The sequence below is a fragment of the Aptenodytes patagonicus genome, chromosome 6 (genome assembly GCF_965638725.1).
Source record: "Aptenodytes patagonicus chromosome 6, bAptPat1.pri.cur, whole genome shotgun sequence".
In the NCBI taxonomy this organism is placed as follows: domain Eukaryota; kingdom Metazoa; phylum Chordata; class Aves; order Sphenisciformes; family Spheniscidae; genus Aptenodytes; species Aptenodytes patagonicus.
Genome location: NC_134954.1, coordinates 44,931,468 through 44,952,725, shown reverse-complemented (window position 1 = coordinate 44,952,725; position 21,258 = coordinate 44,931,468). Strand labels below are relative to the sequence as shown.

The 21,258-nt window shown below is 39.4% G+C and overlaps 1 protein-coding gene across 8 annotated transcripts in view; it reads left to right on the top strand.

The window, feature by feature from the left end:
- The window catches only part of LOC143162258 (hyccin 2), an 80,421-nt gene that overhangs the window by 42,993 nt on the left and 16,170 nt on the right, over positions 1–21,258 (top strand). For 5 of the 8 annotated variants that reach the window (XM_076342348.1, XM_076342344.1, XM_076342345.1 and 2 more), the window contains 4 exons: positions 111–198; positions 5,686–5,845; positions 7,023–7,190; positions 12,082–13,273. In XM_076342348.1, coding sequence (XP_076198463.1) covers positions 111–198; positions 5,686–5,845; positions 7,023–7,190; positions 12,082–12,686 — 1,021 coding nt within the window. In that variant the 3' untranslated portion in view covers positions 12,687–13,273. Of the gene's footprint in view, positions 1–110; positions 199–5,685; positions 5,846–7,022; positions 7,191–12,081; positions 13,274–20,723; positions 20,917–21,258 lie in introns of those variants that run through there. The other 3 variants (XM_076342350.1, XM_076342352.1, XM_076342349.1) reach the window with 3 other exon arrangements.

Sequence of the window (21,258 nt, the reverse complement as noted above, 5' to 3'; positions counted from 1 at the left end):
TTGATGAACTTTCTACATAAGCAAAGAAGTGAAGAGCTGGATTTGGGCAGAAAAAAGACAAGATTGAGTTCGTAAGATATGAAAGATAAATATCTTTCTTTACTTTTTAGATATAATGGTCAGTGGGATCTTGGCCAGGAGGTATTGGAGGACATCATTTACAGAGCACAGCTTGAACTCTACTCACAGCCTCTGCTGGTAAGAAACAATCCATTGCAATTTATGGACTTGGTTAAGAGGAGTATGGATGTAATTCTGAAGTGGACTGGTAATGAAAGCATTTGTGGCCATTTACTGCACTCCCAAATGCAAGTGGTTGTTAACAGCCGGTGTTTTCAACATAGCTATTTATACCATGATTTTTCTGCTTGAGTATTAAGCTAGGATATTGGGATCTCCTAGGACTCATTGATACTGAAAGCTAGGATTTTCTAATGTATTACAGTTGGATCAAAATGTTTATGTTGTTTTGGCATAAGCTACCGATGAGTGATTCAAAGATGCTTAACCAAATGGTTCTATGTCATAAGAAGGTGTTTTCTTTGCTTCTAGACCTTCAGCAGGTCTTAGAATATCCTGTGCGGTTTAACTGATAACACAGTAGAAAAAGCAACAACAGGATAGAGCTGAAAGTGAAAAGGAGCTTCATCTCCAGAGTCAATGTCAGATTTTGATTGATCAGTCACGCAGGTCTTAATCTTTACCTTCTTTAGAGGACCAGCAATAGAATGGAGTTCTGATTGTTTGGCTTTTTCAGTTTCCACTATACTTGCTGTTCTGATCATAAAAAGAGAGACATGAAATGGGGAAAGTGGTGAAACTGGGCTGGATGCAGGTGGATGTGATTGGGGAGGATGAGGAGGCTGACAGAGAGAAAGGAGGAATGGAAGGATTTTATTTTTTGTCAGATGTAGGAATGAGGATCGACATAAGAGGGAAAATTAAGGAGAATAAAGTAAATAGACTATTGTCTCAGTTTCTGCATCAGAATTATGGCTAGAAGCCTTTAGCGCTCCTCTGAACTAACAGCAGTAAAATTTCACTGCTTTTTACATAACGCAGAACGGAGTGGATTGGGAAAAATCATTTTATGTGGCAATCTGAGATCCCTCGCTTCTGCAATAAATGACGTAAAATTAATCTCTTGATGAATTAATATTGGCTGTAAAATTTATCTATGGGCTTTCTGACACTGCTGCATTTTGAATGCTTGGTATCTATTGAATTATTACAGTAGTTGGTTCCTTTTGGAAATGACTCATCGCTCCATCAGATTGAAAGTTTTAAATTAAATATTGAACCTGCTGAATTGGGCCACCCTACCAAACTGCTGCATTTAAAAGATGTGTAGAAGTATCTGGAACTTAATTCAATTGATGATACGACAATTTTCAGTCCTGATTGTTCATTTTTAATCAGTTTGGCCTTAGAGATTACTTCTAATTGTAAGAATCTTCTAGAATGTCTTTGTTTTTTTCCAAAGCTAGTTTTGCCTCTCCGTCCCATTGTCTGGTGTCAGTGATGTCATGACATCACCCATTTTCCCCCCTTCCCCAGTTGTCAGGTTTTTCATGCATATGCGTCCAGGTGCATCTGTAGGGTTTTCTTCTTAATACTCTGATCATTGCCTTGCTTCCTATCTTGTTTTACTGCAATTTTTAAAAAGCAGCTTTAAGAAATTGTCAGTTTTATAAAAAGATGACCTGCATGTCCTTGGCCTCATGCTATATATTCAAACAATTTGACTTTTTGAAAGGTTGGAGTCCTTTCACCTCATTGCATTCTCCAGGAGGTGTGTATAATTTAGCAGCATTATAAAATTTTGTATTTTAAACTTAAAACTACTGGCACCAAGTAGAATGTTGTCTGTGCAGCATCCCAGATAAGTTTCAATTTCAGCTTCTGCCTAGGATTTCCTAACAGCAGCAAGTTCTTTGAAATCCATTTGATATTCAGGCAAACCCCCACATTAGGATTATTTTTAGATATCTGTACTCAAGCTATTTGTGTAATTATGGGAATACCATAAGTCATCATTACAATGAGAAACATCATGGTCCCTGTGTTTGGGTATGTCTCTTGGAGGAATATTTTTGACAATATAGTAGATCCATGCTCTTACTTAAATAGGTTGATATTTCCTGTGGACTTTAAAAAAAAAAAAAAAAAAAAAAAAAAAAGGCTGAAATAGCAACATCAGAAAGCTGTGAAATATCTGTAACGTAGAAGCGGTCTTCTTTCACTGTTACCCAGAGACTGCACTGGAAAGGGCAGGAAGTAATACAAGGGAAAGGCTTTTTCTAGGAAAAGAAAAGTATCTCTGTTAACCAACACTGGGTATTGGTTTCATAGTCATGAAAACTGGGAGTTTCTACAGAGGAAAACTAGACACCAAGACTCAGTATTACGACCAAGCTAGCCTGGACCTGGGGAGTAGCTCAGTTCCAGTCAATCAGTCTCTTCCTCTGAACACAAGAGTTCTGTGCTTGTTTCAGACTGAAATTCCTGTCTTCAGTGCAGAGGCGCACAAGCTTTCTTAGCCTGGTATACAAGAAGCATGGATCCGCAAGTCCCTGTTGTGACAGCACCTTTATCCAGTGTATTTTATTGATGTACTTACTGCTTTTGTTGGATGTTCTTTTCATTAGAGCTCCTTTCTGGTAGGCAAGAGTGGATGTGTGGCCTGAAACTAGCCTTCCTTTGTCATTGATAGGTGCAGACTTGGCTTGCCAAATCTGAATTGTGCTGTTTGTTTGTTTTCCTGCCTGTCAGTGCTGGGTTAGACATAGTGAGCAAGTTTTTTTGCATCCTGAAGGATTGCAGTTTTGTTTTTTTCTGTCAGAGAAGGGCTGTGACTCATTCAAACTGTTTGTTTAGATTGTTTCACGGTTTTACTGTTGCATTGATTTTTAGCTCCATATGGTTCTCCTCAGTCCCCAGAAGTACAATTTGTGCTGTTAGAAAGGGCCAGCTGTTAAAAGGTTCAACAAGCAGAAGTGCTCTGTCACTTTTCTGGTCCTGCTGCAGAAGCTTTCTGCTACTAATTTTTAGATTTTAATCCTGTATACTGAGAAAGGTACCTATTCAAAAGAGGGCACAACTCTAGTGAGTAGAAGATGGGAAGGCAAACCATTGTATACTGTTGAACTTGATCTGCTTTGGTTCAGTACAGCAGAAATGAGTTTCCGAAGTCTTTAATGTGATCAAGGACAGGGTGAATGCAGTTTGTACCATTTCAAGAGGATGGCATGGAAAAAGGCCTATGTGTGAATAGGAGAGCAATTCACAAACAAGTGTTGAGACTGAGAAAATCAGCTAGCAATGGGCAAATCAATGTTGTACAAGTGGAAGGCAGAATGATAAGGAGCATTTCTGTGACGGTGCCAATAATCTTTTGTGCTGGTTAGAAGTCAAACAGGAAGGCAGTGGAGAAGATGTTTAATGGGGAGTTACAGGATCACAACAGCAGCTGGAAATCAGGATCAGCTGTATGGCAGCCATTCCAGCCCCCCAGGAAGTGAAAAGTCTTTAATTTAGTTAATATTCTGTGATCTGTGGCTTTACTGTTTGAAACAGTTTCATTTCTTCTCATGGTTGCTGGATGGTTTGCCTGTTATAACTTGTAGGAAAGTCACTTTTACTTTATTATAATGCGAATAAACACCTTTAATTCATGGAGCTTTTATGGCATGCCATATGCATTGATATAGTCATTTTATCAAACGTTATCTGAGATCGTCATAAAACAAAGTTCTGCCAATAGGGTCTGTTCCAGTGGTTTAGTAGATTTCTCACAGTTTGTGTTTTTGCGAATGCTAATGAAAGATGACTTAATTAGTTAAGCAGATTTGGTATATGTGGGCCTTGGGTGTTCAAGGAATTTGTTGGATGTCCCTTACATTTCCAAGGCCTCTGGCAACCTCAGAATATCAAGACAACATTGATGAGGTTTAAAAGTGCATTAATTCTGTCACTAGGTTGAGGGGAACATACGAAAATGTTGCTTACAGCATAAAACTAGGAAATGCTTGATTGTAATAATGTGCTAAAGAGTTGATACTACTCCATTAGCTAGCCACAAGTCTTTATACAATAAACAAAATGCCTGTTCTTAGGAAAAGAACATGGTCTAAAAGGAAGAAAAATGTATGTATGCATTGTCAGAAGAGTGGAGTATCTTGCAAAGATGCATATTCTAAAGCAGATCTGTATTTCATTTGAGTGGACAGAACAGTCAACCTTACAGTTTTATCTGTGTCTTAAAATAGGGTTTTACATGCCTTTGCCTTGAGCTAACAAGTAGACTACATGTATTTAAGACATGCAGACCACATGTATTTAAATAAATGTGTTTATCTTGCCATACAGTGATCTCTATTCTCTCAAGTTGCAAAACCAAATTTTTTTGTGATACAAGAGAAAATCCATTAGGAGGCAATATAAAGTTGCTTTTCATAATGCTTCTTGTAAACTGTAGTGGAGAGAATAACCTGCCCAAATTATGGTGGGAACTGTTGCTAGGTAGGATTTTATAGAGATTAGCAAATTACATTTTCCATAGTTGTTTTATTTTAAGTCTAGATGTCTCTGACCCTCTTATTTTATCTACTGACTTCATTAGAGGGGGTGTAAAGAGCATGTAGGAAGTCAGATGTCTGTGAAACGTAAGAGATCTATGAATGAAGTTGTGATGTTAAGTTTAAAATGTGTCTAATATTTTTATTGTTGGTTGGTTTTATAAAGTCGGATTTTGGAAAATCAAGGTGTGTTCACTTTGAATTTTTTTTTTTTTTTTTTTTTAAATTTTAAATCACACTTTGTGTGCAGCAACTTTGTTATTGTTGACTATGGCACGTGTCATAGAGACCCCGCTTGCTTTCCAAGAGCTGGTACACAAGTTTACTTTTTGAACAATTTACTTGTAAACTAGGAAACATTAGCTGATTAAAGTAAACCTCTGATCTCACAAAGGCATTTTATGGAAAATTTAAAGAAGCAGTTAAAACATCAAAGCCAAAAGAGGTCATTTGTTCTCCTCAAAGCTGCAAACAAAACTCTGACTTTATTATAGGCTATTACAATAAAAACCCTAGATCTAATAAAGATGAATGCGTTTTAGTGGTTTAATGCTCATTGCTTAGGTTGCAATTTTGTTTTTAAATTTTGCAAGTACCTGCAGTCTAATCCCCTTGGTTAGGTTGGGTTTTGGGGGGTGGTAAGGTATGGGGTGTGGGGGGTGGAAAGTGGCCCTGTCTCCCCCATGCACAAGGCCATATGCTGTTTGCATTGGCTTGGCCTGTGACTTAGTTTTATGACATTCTTGTCATAAAACATAAATGATATTTTCCTTGTCATTTTGCAATCTCTTTTGGATGGAGACCTTCCTGTGTAAGTTGTTACCTCTGTCAGTAGAGGTGGCAAACGTGGAATGAAATAAATTACCTCAAAAAAAAAAAAAAAAAAAAAGAGAGAAAATTCAGCTATATTGTTGGGAATAGGTTTGTGGTGAGCTTTTCAATTTAGTTCTCAACTATGAATCTTAGAGATGGGGGCCAACCATCTGGATGGGATCTGGCGTAATTAACAATTCTTGGTTGTTTCCCTTTCTGTATCCAGCAAGAGATCTAATGTTGCCATTAGTGCAATCAAGGACAGTAGTAGTACAGCATTTTACTTCTATCTTAGGTTGCAAATGCCATGAAGAACTCACTGCCCTTTGATGCTCCTGATGCATCACAAGAAGGCCAGAAGGTACTGAAAGTAGAAGTTACTCCGACAGTGCCGAGGATTTCTCGGACTGCTATTACAACAGCTTCTATCCGTCGTCATCGCTGGAGAAGAGAAGGTGAGCTTTTTCTGCCAAGAGCAAATACTGTAGCGTACTGTATTCATCATCATCACTGTAATCTGGCTTCTGAGTTTGAATGTTTGCAGAACAGTTGGTTGGGGTTTTTTTTGTTTGTTTGTTTTTGAAAAGTGATACTCCATAACAATGTGTAGTATTTTACATCTTCAGAGCACTGCATGAACATGAACATTTGGGGTGTTTGTTTTGTTTTTGATTGAGTGATAACCCATGAGGTAGGCGAGAAAATGGAGAAGCTGGAAAATGTTCAGTAAGACTTCTTTTTTTCTCCATGTAACACAGCATAAAATTGTAGGGGTAGAGTTTGGCTTAGAATTTGAGTTCTTTCTTTAATCCACACTAAAACTCAACTGCCTCCCATCATAAATAGCTCAGGCCATGAATGGTATTATCCAGACCTTGATAGGGTTCCAGCTACCTAAAGCTACTGAAGGCAGTGGGAGAGGGAAAAGCTGAACGTCGCACTCCTACCACCATATGGCCCAATTTAGAGAGGGGCCATGTCATAAAATAGCTTTGGATAGCTTAGAATTAGTCCTTATTTTTCCTCAGTGAGTACTTAACGTCATATGGAAGTGTGCTTGACTGTATGAAGAAAAAAAAAATGTAGTCATATTTACCATGATATGATGACATCTTCAGTGTAGGTGTAGCAAAAAGCTTGCTTTGAAATCACTTTGTCATATTTCTAAAGCTTTGTTGCTGCATGTATAAAACATTGATTAAAAAAGCTGCATAAATGGCTGAAGGTAAAAAGTAGAATAACCTAAAAATAAACTGAGGGTAAAAGAGTCTGAAAACATGGATTACATATTTTCCTGTGGTACTCTTTTCTGTATCATGTGCAAAAGGATTTGATGACCTCTGGTCTTCAGCTGAATCAGGATGTCCAGGACAACAAGTAGCTGTCTTCTGTTTTCAGGACTCTGGGTCATGTGTGTCTTCACTGTAGTTGCCATTATATTCATTTGCTAGTCTCTGGTCTACAGTATAGCCCACCTGTCCCTTTCTGTGGATGTTCTCACAACTTTTAACTAAGCATGGGTAGTGTTTTGTGTTTGTTCCATGTCCGCATAAACCTTCTATTTTCCCTGCCTGGGTTGGAATGCCAAGAAAGGAATAGAAAAGCACTAAAATGTTATATGTTGAATCCCAGATGGCTTTGACTTCTCAAACGAGGCTGACTCAAGCATACCTGGCTCACCGATCCAACACGGCTCCACAGACCTAGGGATCAAACGTGAGCAAGAGGGGGAGGTGCTGATGCGCAGGACCCCTGAGCATGGCTTCCCGGAGCCCACCTTGGCAGCAGCCACAACAGAGGGTAGGACAGAGATGAGGAGGCAGAAGTCAGTGAGGCAGTTGCTGGAGGAGGATCCTGGCTCCCTATCCCCAAGCAGAACTTCTTTCCATTCTAGTGTGTGTTTCCGCTATCCCAGGGTGTATTAGCTTCTCTTTGCAAAACACGCATCCCCTATATACCTAACATCAGGTCAGGTACTACCTTTTGTTATCACGTGGGCTGGCCTGGGGCTTGCATCTGTGTGGTGAAAGACTGCTTGGCATGGCAAAAAAAAAAAAAAAGGCAGGGGTAATAGCCTAGAGCTTTGGGATTGCTTGGAAACTTTCTATTACTGAGCATGTTTAATCTAATATTCAGAAGGAAAAAATGCACCAGATGAACATGAATCTAGTCCTGAAAAATAGACAGTACAGAGTATAAATGGATTTGGCTACAACTTAGTTACAATAGTGTCTTGTTAGTCTGCAGTTTTTAAATTTCCAAGAATGAAGTTTCCTGTTCCCGTTAAAAGTCAAGCCTATCTAAGACAGATATACAACTGCTAAAGTTTTTTATTTGCCAGTCATCCTTTAATTGAAAATTCATACACATACAACTCCTTTACGTGAATGAGCTGGCTGCTCTAAAGACAAGTACCAAAAAAGCGCTTGTGTTTTCAAAAAGAAATCAGGTTGTCATGTTTCTAAAAACTTTAGAAACAATTATTGTTTTCTTAGTCATGCTGTCCACACAAATGCTGTAGGACTTCGTATGTCTGCTCTGCATCCAAGAATAGCAGATAGAGTAGCTGGTAGAATTTGTTTTATTTAAGTTCATCTATTAATTTTCTCATCTTTACTCCATAAAAGACGTGGCTTTGAGTACTGAATCAGAATCATGATTTCTCCTCGGAGATGAGAATTAATTTCTTGTAAAGAAAATTAAAAAATTAAAATTAAAAAATAAGTTTAGCTAAACATATTTTCAAGTGTTCTCCTATGTTAAGTCGTCTTTTCTATCTGAACGTTCCTTTGGTATCTCCAGCCTCTATAAGCATATCAGTTGATCATGAATGAGATTTATTTGCACATTTGGATATGAGCTACATGGTTTCAGATTTGTTCTTCTGGAAACACTAATCTGGAGAATTTGGAGATTTAATGTAGTGTTATCACAGAATCCTTACCCTTAAACAGAGTTGCTATCAAACAATAATTAAGATATCATGCTTCTGTAGAAGATAGTTGCATAAAAATGTTTAGTGCGGGTTTATAATCTACTCCTTGGTGCATAGTGAATTTGAGCATGCTCAGTAAATGAGTCCTGTCTTCTCCTAAATTCACTTGTTCAGTTGGTCTTACACCATTTTACTAAACTTTGCATGTGCATGACCTGAAGGATATGGAGAAGTCCTCAGCTGCAGAGAACCTTCTGGGAGAGACAGGAAGTGGGAAAGAAGTTGATAAAAATGTGGCCTTCTAGTCTTAATTTGTTTTAAGACGTCTGTATAATTTGGCATGTTCTTGAATAAGGCATCATTCCACATGCTTTACTTCAATAGAAGTGGGTTGAATACCCTTTACTTCTGTAACATTAGCAATGCATAATTACATGCTGGGGCAAACTGAACTCTGCCAGTTGATAGCATCTGGGAGAAGGCCAAGGAATGAAGTTTGGCTTGATTATCAGTATAGAATTGTGTGTGTGTATATAGTGGTCTATTATTTTACTGATGCTGATTTCACAGAAAGTTTCAGCTAGCAAATTCCCTCTCATAAACATAATTTTGATATCAAACAATGTAATGAGAGACTGATAATTTCTAGTGACACTTCAACCTTCAGGTATGGGAAGGATAAACAAAATAAAAGTCACTTTAAAAAGCTGTTTAAAACCCCTTCTTCGGATCAGTGTTTTGACCCAGTAAGTAGAAAAAGGCAGAAGATTTCAAGACTGACTCAGTAATGCCTTACAAGGTATTCTGCTTCTGGGTGGTAGCAGCTGTGGTTATGTGCACTATTTTGGGTCAGTGGAGAATGCTGTATCTACATCTACAGGATTAATTATGTACAGGCATAAATAACGAATTCTTTGGGGACAGACTTATTCTGATAGGGAACAGTGAGAGTCCTGAATTGCACTGTAGTACAATTTCTGTCAGGTTGCACTGTCTCTTTCTCTTCTGGCCTTACAATAGCAGAGTGCTTGGGAGGAGTAGGTGTTTAGTTTTTGTTTTCTTTTTTAATTGTCTTATTGGTCTATTGGGGGGGAGGGAGGGGGAAGAAAACTTTGACTTCATCCTGTTTTTCCCCCCAGACAGAGTATGTAAGGACTCAAACATTTTTTGATGGTTTCTGAGGGCAGTTTTTAGAGGAAAAATAACGTGAAAAGAATATGTGTTTGCTGAATTTCTTCAATCCCACTGAGAACTTCTGTAGGTATATGGATCTGACTAGACAGAAATTCTCTTGCACGTTGTCTTCTCTATCTTCTTTATTTTTGAGCACTGCTGAGCTGCTTGGGCCTCTGTATAGTTGCAGGATCCAAAAGCTTGCAACAACCCCTCTCAGTCTTGTCTTTAAATTCTGTGGATAAAATGCCACTTTTTCAGCGTGACTCTTCTGCTTCACTGTCCCTGAATAGGAATGTCTGGTTTAGCATCCTGTTATTCGACAATGTTTTAATGTAAACTTTGAAGATGACTAATGTTCTTGTAATAATAAAAAGCTTAGCAGTATTGTCTGGAGATACCTACTTGCAAATTACACATCTTTCGTTTGAGTAAGAAGGGCTTGAGAGGGGACTTCAGCCGCTGCTATTGCTGCTTGTAACCAAACACGCTTTCATCCAGCTTTGCATGATTATATAAAGAAACATAAATGTTGGTTTACTGAAAAAGTGCTCTTGCTTTCAGTATGTTCCAGTTACGTCATATTTTTATTAGCATCTTTGATTATGTGGGGGAAAGGGGGGGGGAGGAATGGAGATGTGGTGGATTGTAAATAAAATATATCTCTGTCTAATGTAAGAAAATACACTTATGTCTCAATGAGAAGATGAAGGCCTAGTTTGACCAAACAGGGTGGGCAGGAGTGGGGGAAAGTATATGTATTTTAAATATGGTTACAGGAAGTTAAACCAAGTAACACATCCTTCATTTTAATAATAGCCCTTGAAACCTAAGAAGCTTCTTTTTCTAAGGCTAAAGGCTTTACCAAGGAAGGAAGACTGCAGTAACATGAACTGTATTACCTTTCTGCTTCTGGGAGGCTAATGAGTCAAATAGAACTATATAAAACTACAGAATAATCTCACATTGCATTGTTCTGAGAGAGGCCTGAGAATGATCTGATTTGAAGATGGCTAAATGTCTCTTGTAAGCTGATACACAGTAATGGTAATTCCAAGGCAAAGATTCCTGAAAAGAAGTAGTAAGTTTAAAACAGAATAATAAAACCTCCCTGTAAAGTTTTCTTTTTGCTTTACACTTCAGAAATGTCAAGTTGGATCAGGCTATATTCCTGCTACACAGAGGCAGCAACAACACTGAAAGCTTTCTGTGTCTGTTCTGCTTGCCATAATGTAAAATGTTCCTTAGTGCTCTGCTAACAGTCAGCATGAAAGGATGAGTTTCCACTCACATGTTAGAATCTCTTAGATCCTTGCCACCACTTTTTCCCCATTCCACAAGAGAGATTTAAACATGTTTGCTTAGCGGCGAGCTGGGCTGAACAAACTGCCAGTAGAGCAGTACAGTGGTTTTAGCTGGGACAGATCCATAGGCTTTGCAGATTTCTCACAAATAATCAGGCTCCACAGCTTTTATAAAGAAAAGCAAAATTCTTATAGCCTGAATGTCTCCTTTTTTGCTAACATGGTTAAACTTTATGGCTTTTTCCCATTGAAATGAGATATATGGAGCAAAAACTCAAGCTCCATTTTCAGTTTTGAAATTTGAATGCTGTTGGGTTTTCTAGTGAAACAATAACTCTTGAGTACTTGGGGCTTAGAAAAAGAGACTGGAATAAGATGTTAAAAAAAAAAAAAAGTCTTTGTGTGCAGCCCTAATCGTGTTATAGGCCTGAAAACAAGGATTTAAGAAAGACATTTGTCAGGCTTTTTTTCTCTTTGACATTCCACTCAAAAGCATAGTGCCTCTTCTACAACATGAAGTGTTTCAGAGGTTAAACTTCTCTTAATACAAGGGTTGGTTTTTTTTTTCTCTGAAAAATCTAGATGCTGAGATAAAAGCAAATATGGTGGAAGCACCTAGATAGGATTGCTGGAAATGCAGGGAGGATTGAGCCCTGGAGGAGACAGAACTAGGAATTAGGTTAATCTCCAACAGAAAGTATAATCACATTGTTTGAAGTGCCAGCTACACACAACAGAAGCCTTCTACCTCTGTTGGAGCATTGTGATTGCTGGCCTAGGAAGTAGCCTAACTCTGAAGCTTACTGAGCACTCTCCAGAACTTACTCTGACTGGAAGAGATCCTGAACATGCTTAGATCTTGCCTCAAAATAGGATAAAAATAGTCTGAAAGGCTTTTTTTTTTTTTTTTTTTTTTTTAAACCACATGTAGGAGGAGAATGGGCACCAGTGTCTTCAGGCAGAACTAAAACAAATTAACCAAATTCTTCTTGTTTATAGACAAAGTTTGGGAGATATTCTGACTGATAAAAGTGAGGTAGAGGAAAGGCAAATCAAGCTCAGGGAGTACTTACTGCTAGATTCTGTTATTCTGCTAAATATGACAGGAAGATTATTGGCTGAGAATCAGAAATTTTAAAGCAAGTGGAAGGCAGGTGGATTAGCAAATGAGGTTTGTTTTGACATTCTCTGCCCATCTTTGTCTTCATGTAACTTGAATGTTTACTGTGTGTTCTGATTGGTTCGGGGGTTTTTTTGGTTGTTTCTTTTTTCTTAATAGATGCTGAAGGTGTAAATGGAAGAGAGGAATCCGTGAACCTTAATGATGCTGATGAAGGATTTTCATCAGGAGCTTCCCTCAGCAGCCAGCCAGTTGGGACCAAACCTCTATCATCTGTATCCCAAAAGGGCAGCTTAAGGAAAACAGCAAGTGGGCGTTCTGCTAAGGATAAGGAAACCTCTTCTGCAGCAAAATCCAATGAGAGCCCTCGAGATTCAGTAGCTCGGAAGCAGTACATGCACCAATCCACTGACCTTGGTGCAGATATAATTGAGATGACACCTACTAAGAAACACCTCAGCCTGCCTGCTGGGCAGGTGGTGCCAAAAGCCAACAGTTTGAGCCTGATCAGGACCGCCAGTGCTTCCTCCAGTAAATCATTTGACTATGTGAATGGCAGTCAAGCAGGCTCCAGCGTTGGAGCTGGTACAGAGGGTGTTACTAATCTAGCAGCTGGCAACACCAATCGGTTTTCAACTATCAGCCTACAGGAGGACCGACTAGGCCAAGCTGGGGAAGGTAAAGATCTCCTTCCCCCAGGAGCTCCCCTAACCAAGCAGTCTCGATCTCCAAGTTTCAATATGCAGCTGATATCCCAGGTGTAACTTTGACTCCCTTCCTTAGGACTCCCTCTTTCCCCTTAATCCCCAGGCAAGTTCATCCTTAGGCAAAACATGAACCATCATCCCGCAGTGTGAAAATACTGACTGTTGTGATCTTGTTTGATTTGGTTTAGCTATCATACTGTATTACTGAAACAGCAATAATTCTTCCCTCACCTTCATCTCCCCCCCCCCCCCCTTGTAAATATGGTTGTGAAGCAGTATATAATGTACTGTATGCCTTTTTCCATGCCTTCCTTTCTCCTTGGGTGATGTGCAATCCATCGTAGGCTGATCAGTCCCATTTCAACACTGTGAGACTGGAGACACCGGCGGAAATGGTGAATGTGATCCCTATGAGATGATGCTTTGGCTTTGTTAAGAAATAGAAACGGGTTTGTTTTCTCGGTCTACAGTACTGCAAAGACTACTGGATCATGACTTTTCTTTCTCAGAACCAGGAGTGCCTCAGAGATTCTAGTGTGACTTTTGGACCTCTCTGAGTCTGTGCAATCAATTCTGGGGAGGGGATTGTCATTGCTGCTCCTGGCTGCCTACAGCACTTTTCTCATTAAAATGAGGGTATTTTTTTCTTGCCTGCCCCCAGTCTTTCATCCCAGAAGCTTTTGATGTTCAGCAAGTGAGACATGCATATTACCAAGTTGCTTTCCCTCAGAGAGAGGATTCTAAGTAGATAATGTAGGTTACAATGCACTTCTAATGGCGTTGTAGCCATATGTAATGTTACATGTCTTCCCCTCCAGGGCACAGGGTCATTCTGCATATAGACTAAAATTTAGACAACACCATGCTGTTAAAGCAATTTGGTTTGTAAGTGGGAGGGAAACACTACTTTCCCAGGAACTAATGGCTAGCTCTGCTCCATTTTTGTTGTTGTTCTTGAGAGGTGCTGATCACTGAATTGAAAGGTGTATTTGGGTAAAGAGTATTTCTCAGGCTGCTTTCTATGGTATCATGGCTGTTGGACCCCCCCCGCCCCTCCCAGCTGCTTTCTCAGTGTCCCTGAATTCAATCATGGAGTCATTTGAAGAATCCTGCAGTCCAGACAGACCATACTCTTAAGGGGCTGTCTCAGGGATAGAGACAATAGTTTGCTAGAAACACTGAAGCTTCAATGTGAAATGCTTTTCTAGAAATACTGTTTGTGCAAAGGGGTACTGACAGTCCTTTTTTCCCCAGAAGGATCATACTTCATTGCCTTGGTATTTATAATCTGTTCAGTTTTTTTAACTCTTATTTCAGTGGATTGGCCCTACTCTAGATAAATTCGGAATTCATGCCATTGAGCCAAGCCTTGAATGTATATGACTGGTATACGCGCACTAGCTGGTACTTACGCTAGAGAACACTGCTTAGAAGCACATTTCTGGTTACACAGGAAAATGTTTGTCATTCTCTCTCCATCTCTCTCTATCTCATTTTGGATTGATAGAGAGAAAAGGGGAAAGTTCATCCTCTATGCTTAAGTCATGTATGATATCCTGGAAGTTTACAAATTGTAAACCCACAGGAAAGAGTTACGATCTTTATGTGGGCACTTTGGTTTCACTGTCACTGTGAAGGATAAACATAAGCAGTTACAAATAGCAGGCTATCTTTGAATGATAGTCTTTAAGAAATTCAGGACAATGACAAGGTGTTGCATTGCTGGTACTTGGTTTTGGTTTTTGGGTGTTTGGGGTTTTTTTGCTTTTGAATCTCTTTATTTCAAATAGAACTTTTTTTTCAAATTTATATCAAAATTCATTTAAATATTTGAAGGTTTTTTGTGGTTTGACAAGTCACTTGGGTAGTCTAGTCTTCATATCTTACATTCATAAAGTGAATTAAACGGCATCTGGACTGATGCAGAAATTCAGTTAAAGAGTAAATAGTATCATCAGAAAGAAAGAAAACCTTACAGTTTCTAAATTGAAGTTAATCTTTAAGGACCACCAGTCACACACAGACAGAACTAAGGCAAAGTTGAGATTAAGCTACAAGGCATTTTCTGTAAAAATGTCAAAAGCTGTGTATGGTTAAACTTTTCTTTATTTTATAAAGTTTTGCTAGTGGAGACAATTGGTTGTGGCTGAAGGTACAAAGTTTATATTTTGTAGAGACCATCACAAAGGAAATTCTATTAAAGAGCCATCACTGTAAATTGAAAAGGACCAAATAATTTGCATAAATCTTTGGGAAAGAGAAGGTCAGGAGTGTCAGCTAATTTTTTAAGAATTACTTTATTTCAGTATTTTAAAAAGTAGAGTTGTTCATTAACAAGGTTCTCTACTTTCTGCACTTGCCATTATAGGCATTCCTTGGGAAGTTTTAGGACACTTAAATTGGCATCAGGCCAAATTTTACAAACTTTTTTTTTTTTTTTTTAAATATTCTTGTGTGTAGACTCCCGCACTATTAAACTATTTCAGGAAGGTGAGGCAGCTCCGTGACTTCAGATAGGGAAGTCAAATGTACATGCATAAATTCGAATTGGTTAAAACTTTAGTCAAACTACCTTTTAAGATATTTTTACAGTTCTCATTTTGATGATGTGCCTTTTGTTATCATTTCATCCATTGTATTTTGGTTTATTCTTGTGTGTATATATCTACCCCATATAAGGCTTTTTAAAGAGTTCAAATTTATCCCTGTAAAAAATCTTTTTTGCTATGTGCTGTTGTGGTACATCTATAACCTCAAAATTACCTTTTTAGTGCAATGTTTCAGTTGTGGGAGCTTGTTTTGTCGTTTTTCAGACAAGTACTGTTCAACATCTATCTTACAAAATGAGTCATCACTAATATCTACAAAACAGCTGTAATAACAGGCTTTGCCAGTGCTGTGTATCATGTTTATCATTATTGCTTCTAGATGTGTCTCAAACTATGCCAGGGTGCGTTAAGATCATATGAAACTTTATACACTGAAGTTCAGTACACTTCAAAGTACTGTGGCATAAATAAAATCAGAAGTGTCTGGGATATGGGTTGAGGGAATAATCTACTGGCTTTCTGATTATATATGCTAAGTACTAAACAAAGTACAAAACATACTTAAATTTTCTGACACCTGTGACAAATATTTAGACTTAAATCTCTTTATCCTGACACATTCTGCTGTATCTTGTTTTAGAACATTTGGTACTTGACATGAGCCACTAGATTTAGATTTCTGTGGTATTTCAGTGCAACTGCAGCATTATAAAAGAAGGTCAAAAAGCAGAACATGACGATTTTTCCCTGTGTATGTGCACATGCACGCACATACATGTAATTCTTAGGTGAGGAAGTGTGGGTACTATATTTTGATGTATATATACACATGTAAGTAGGGATAAATTAATTATTCCTTGATACAGTTTTTACCACATCACACTATGCTGCCATTTTGCAACTCATTTTTGTTGGGCTTTATAATTTTAGAGGAAAATATAAAATGCTGGGATTGCTAACTCCAGCTTGATTATCCTTTTCAGGGGTTTATTGTGAACAGCTTTTTGGTTGAATGATGAGCCATTTTTTCATCCTGCAGGCAGCAAAGTGATGAAGTAAAAATACCTATTAAAATGAATGTTGCAAGATGACAGTTTAAATTGCTATATTATCCTTTTAGTTTTCATTTGGAGACTTCGTATGTCACTGTCCATTTTAAATGCAGATTTCTTTGAACACCCTTTCTGATGTGAATTTGGAAAAGTTTTTTAACAGCATACTTCATTCTGTAATACTGAACATCATGTTGCAGCCAGTAAGCATTAGATCTAGTATTTGTAGTTTGCAAGTGTGTTGGTCTTAAATACAACATTTCCAACATGCTCCTGCTAGCTTTAACATAATTAAAATTATCTGTTTTAACATCAAAATAGTGAGGAAAAAAATGTTTTCTGACAAAGTATTTATTTGCACTACATATGAATACTGGAGTTTACTGGGACAGGGTTTTTTCTCACCATGTGAGGTTTACTTGTGTGTGGGTAGGTACATACATTTGTCACGTGTTGACAATCAATTGCCTCAACTGTGTGTATACTGTATGTAAATATGAACATATTTTTCAAGATTAAGGGGGGAACCTGCATCTTAATGGTGGTAAAGCTACTCTGTAGTAAGGTGACCCCAACTCTAACCCCTTTTTGTCTCCAGATACTATGTGGTTTGTTTTACTTCTTTAATGAAGATTATTAGTGTTGGAAAATTTTAGCTCCAGGGAAATTTTCCTCAATATTTAATGTATAACATGTTCAGAGAATTATATTTTGAAAAATTAATTTTGGAATAGATAATTTTATGCTATGGCTGTATTTTAACCTAAGAGTTTAAACTTGTCCTATTTTATCATGAACCAATGGCTATCCCTTTTAAGTGTTCAGCATTTTAACTTTGGTCACAAACCAGAAATTTTTGTTTATCTTGGCTTACAAATTTACATTAATTTGAAGACTAAGTGAGAACCAAGAATAACTTTTTGAGTAAAATCATAAAAATCAAGCAGTATAGACTAGGTACTGTACTCATAATCCTGGAGGAGGTGTGGAAAATATAGTGGAACATGTTTGAATGAAATGTATGTACTGCACACAAAAAGATATTTCTGATGTTAGTAAATCTAATAATCTCATCCTTAAATTCTGCAATTCTCTCATTGCCAAAGATATTGTTACCTTGGCATGTTTAATATAGCATTAAAGCCATTAGCTAGGTCTCATTTGTAACAACAATTTACATCATAGGAATAGTTTGCATCAGAAGAGTAAACATGCCCCTTTTAAAAATTTATTTAAATGTCTTGTTTAGGATAATTACAGCACTAAAGTTGCAAAATACCACTCCTTTCCAAGCATGATAAGCAAAGAAGCCAGATCCTCGGTACTTGCATTGCATTCTTGGTTTATATCCAATTGTTCAATATTTTATATTTTCTTCAGTATTTTAAATGCTGTTTATTTCTAGCATATGGGCCTTAATCTCTCTTGATTATTTTTTAGTTTGTTTTCCCACTGGCATTCGGATAAACTTTGCTGTGGAAAGCTTTTCTGTAGGTGATTCAGGGTAACAGATCACAACATGGGTGTTGTGTTAGTGAATACATGTATCAGTCTTTCAAAATTTGCATGTCATGACCAGCTGAAGAGCCAAAATACTCACCTGCCTCTTACGCAGTGGTGGAAGACGATGGAGAGCTGTGAGCAACTTGGTTTGTCACTAGTTCCTGAAAACAAGCAGTAAGTGGATTTTGCAAGACTGATATGTATGAGGATTTCCACATAGTCATTATGAAATTTTAAAATAAAACAAATCTTGGAACAAGATTTCAAAATATAACAGCTAGCCATTTCAGATAAACTTGTCTAGTAAGTTTGGCAAGGGTCAAGGCCTGTGACATTAGAAGTTCAGAAGCAAGCTGTAGAAGTCTAAGGGTACCTTACAGCTTCCAGAAATGGATTTAGTAAAAATTTGTCCCATGTTATTTGTCTGTATTCGAGGTTTAATGAAAAAATTACTATTTTTGCTTCCATTCCTTTATTTATTTTTCTCTAGGCTACCTCCTCCCCTTATTTTTTTTTTTAACTGTGTTCATCAGATTTTACCAAAGGTAGTATCTGAGGGACCAAATGAATTTAAAATGGGTCCATAAATTATCCCTCCTATCACAAAGAATTACTAAGCTATTCCTGTGAGGAGCTGTTGATGGGAACAGATGTATAGTAAAACTTTGTGTCTGTACAGTAAAACCTTGCCCTACATTTTAGCTTGTGCATGATGAGCAAAGTGATGAGATCAAGTTTTATTAACCGATTACTTGGTCGTGAGCTCCCAGTGTTTTACAGTTGGTGAGGTGTAAGCAATTTAGAGTGGAGTATCTTTGCATTCTGATAGAACTCTTTAAAGCAATTTAAATTTTGACTCTTGAAAAGATGATTAATCACTCATTAAAATGTGGTAGAGAATTCACACAGGTTTTTGATTTTAGAGGGTAAAATGGTCAGGGGAGACTTCTGTTTAGGAGTATCTCCTAGTAAAGTGACTCTATGGTGCTTTGTCATGGAAACTGCCTCACAAATCGGTAGCGGATCCTGTGTGTTTGAGTCCTCGTCCTCCCCAGAACTGATCACAAAACAGAAAAGATAGTATGAATGAAGCAACCTTTTACCTTTTGTTCTAAAATGGTCCAGGAGGACCTGGGAGCGACAGAAATACTGGCTATTGACACTGTTCTTTCTGTTCAGGCAGTTATTATTGTTGTGCTAGACTTTCATGTTATTAGTTTATGAAAAATGCAAGTAGTAAAAACTTTGTGGCTTCAAGTATACAGTAGATGTGAGTTAACAATCACTCAGGATAAACCAACTTGTCCAAGTATTAATAGCTTCCTAGTACTGGGGTGTGTCTGTGTGTTTTTGTGTGCCAGTGTTCAATGATTACTTTGAAACAAGATTTCTTACTGTTTTCTTGCAGATAGTGAATGCTTTTGGGATGGATATTACTAGCTGGTTATTTATGGAAAACCACCATATGATTAAATAAAATTGAGTCATTTAACATTTTTTCCATATCGAAGATTCCAGGAAAAAGCTAATAAAGATTTTTAATAATTAAATCAGATACTCTTAATACATTTTAGATTTACTATGGTAGCTTTTATTTGCTATGAAAAAAACCCGACGACTAAATTGAGGTACCCCATGCTGCATTTTTTAAATTTGTAGTTCCTGTACTTTACAATAAATCTTTTGATCTGTTTTCGTCCTTGTAAGAATACAGGATATGCTGTCAATTTTACTAGCAAAAAGAAACGTTCTGCAAGGGTTAAAAGATTATTTTCTTACTTTTTTCTGTCATACCAGGTTTGTTTCTCTGAACTAAGGTTTCTGAGGACTTTTACTACTTTAGCATTATGAAATCTTATCTCTGTCATAGAAGGAGCATAAGCAGCAAGTATCCCACTTCTTGTGGACAAACAGGCTAGGCGAAAGGACATGGATTGGTGGTGTGAGCCTCTCTTCACCAGGATAGCCCCGCGTCCTGGTATGAACCCCAGACGTTCAAGATTCGGTACTGGTGAAGGACTAAACCGAACGGGTTTTTAATAACCGCGACCTCTGCTGTATGATGTCCTTTAACCTGGGACCAGGGAAAATCTTCATTCTTAGACTTGAAGATGGCACGTATTGAAGATCATTTATTGGTGCATGTAAGCCATTATCTTAACTGTCTTACTGAGCTGGTTGATGCTGTTGACTGTTGTTGAAATGTGAAATGTAGTTACTATTGACTTTGTAAATACCTGCCAGAGATGAAATATAATTATTTTAAATCACTGTATATAGAGATGTATAAAACTCGACACAATCTGCAATGCAGAAAAAAATTATATATATAAATATATAAAGATGTTAAATAAATATTGTGCTGTTTCTGAACAGAAATGTATACTTTGTGAATTGCCTTTTTTTTTTTTTTTTTTTAACTTTGATTTACGTCGATGGGGTGTCTAATGCGGGGTACATCTCCAGGGTTTCATAGCTCAGACACCGACAAAGACGCGGAGGCGGAAAGCAGCCACCCGGGGCTGCGTGCGAGTTCCTCGTAGCTGCCGTCGGCTGAGCGTTTCTCAGGAAGCGGAGGCAGAGCGGGGCCGGGGGCGGGCCGTGAGGGGGGGCTCTGCCCCGGGAGGAGGGCGGGGGCGGGGACGGGCGGTTACAGCGCGGCGCTCACGGCGGCTTCGCGTCGCCACGGCAACCCCGGGCTCCCGCCCGGCGGGTGCGCGCTTCGCTGGCAGCGGAAGTCCCGCCCTCTCGCCGCTCCCGCCGGCGGGAGGCGGGACAGAAACGAGGGTCGCGGATTGGCCAAGGCACAGGTCAGTCAAGGCGCGGCGGCGCCGGTCGGTGCTCGCCTTCAGGGAGGGTGGCGGAGTGGCCCGTTGTCTGGCACGTGAACCCGCTTCCGCCTCCTGCTGCCGCCGCAGGGGGCGGCCGGGAGCCCGCGGCGGCGGAGCGGGGAGGGGAGGGGGCAGGAGCCCGAGGCCCGAGTTTCGGGGCCCGGGCCCTCCGGAGGGCGGCGCGGTGAGGCGGAGGACAGTTTCAACGAGGCCGGGCGGGGCCCACGTGGCTGACCCGGGGGTGCTTGCAGGGTGCCTGCCATGAGCCAGCCGGAGGGGAAGGGTAGCGGCGCCCTGGAGGTGAAGTTCGTGCCCGACGAGGAGGTCCTGAAGCACATTGCGGACGGCGCAGGTACAGCCGGCGCGGGGCGGCGCCCAGCCCAGCGCCGCCCGCTGCTCCCAGGGCGCTGGGAGAGGGGTCCGAGCAGCCGCGGCGCCCCCCGGGAAGGGAGCCCTTCTCCGACACCCGGGGCGGCTGAGCGCCTCGGCCGGGCTGCAGGCAGGACGAGGCCTTCGGCGTCTTTCTCCTCCGATTGCCTCTGCCGCAGTTTGTTTCTGTCCCCGCCCCGGCACGTGGAAAGGGGCAGCTGCGGCATCGTGGCGAGTGCCCTCAGCTGAAGGTGTTGCGGGTACTAGCTCTCGATACTAGCTTCCCGAACAGCAACGTGTGCGTCACGGCCTGGGAGAGGGGGCG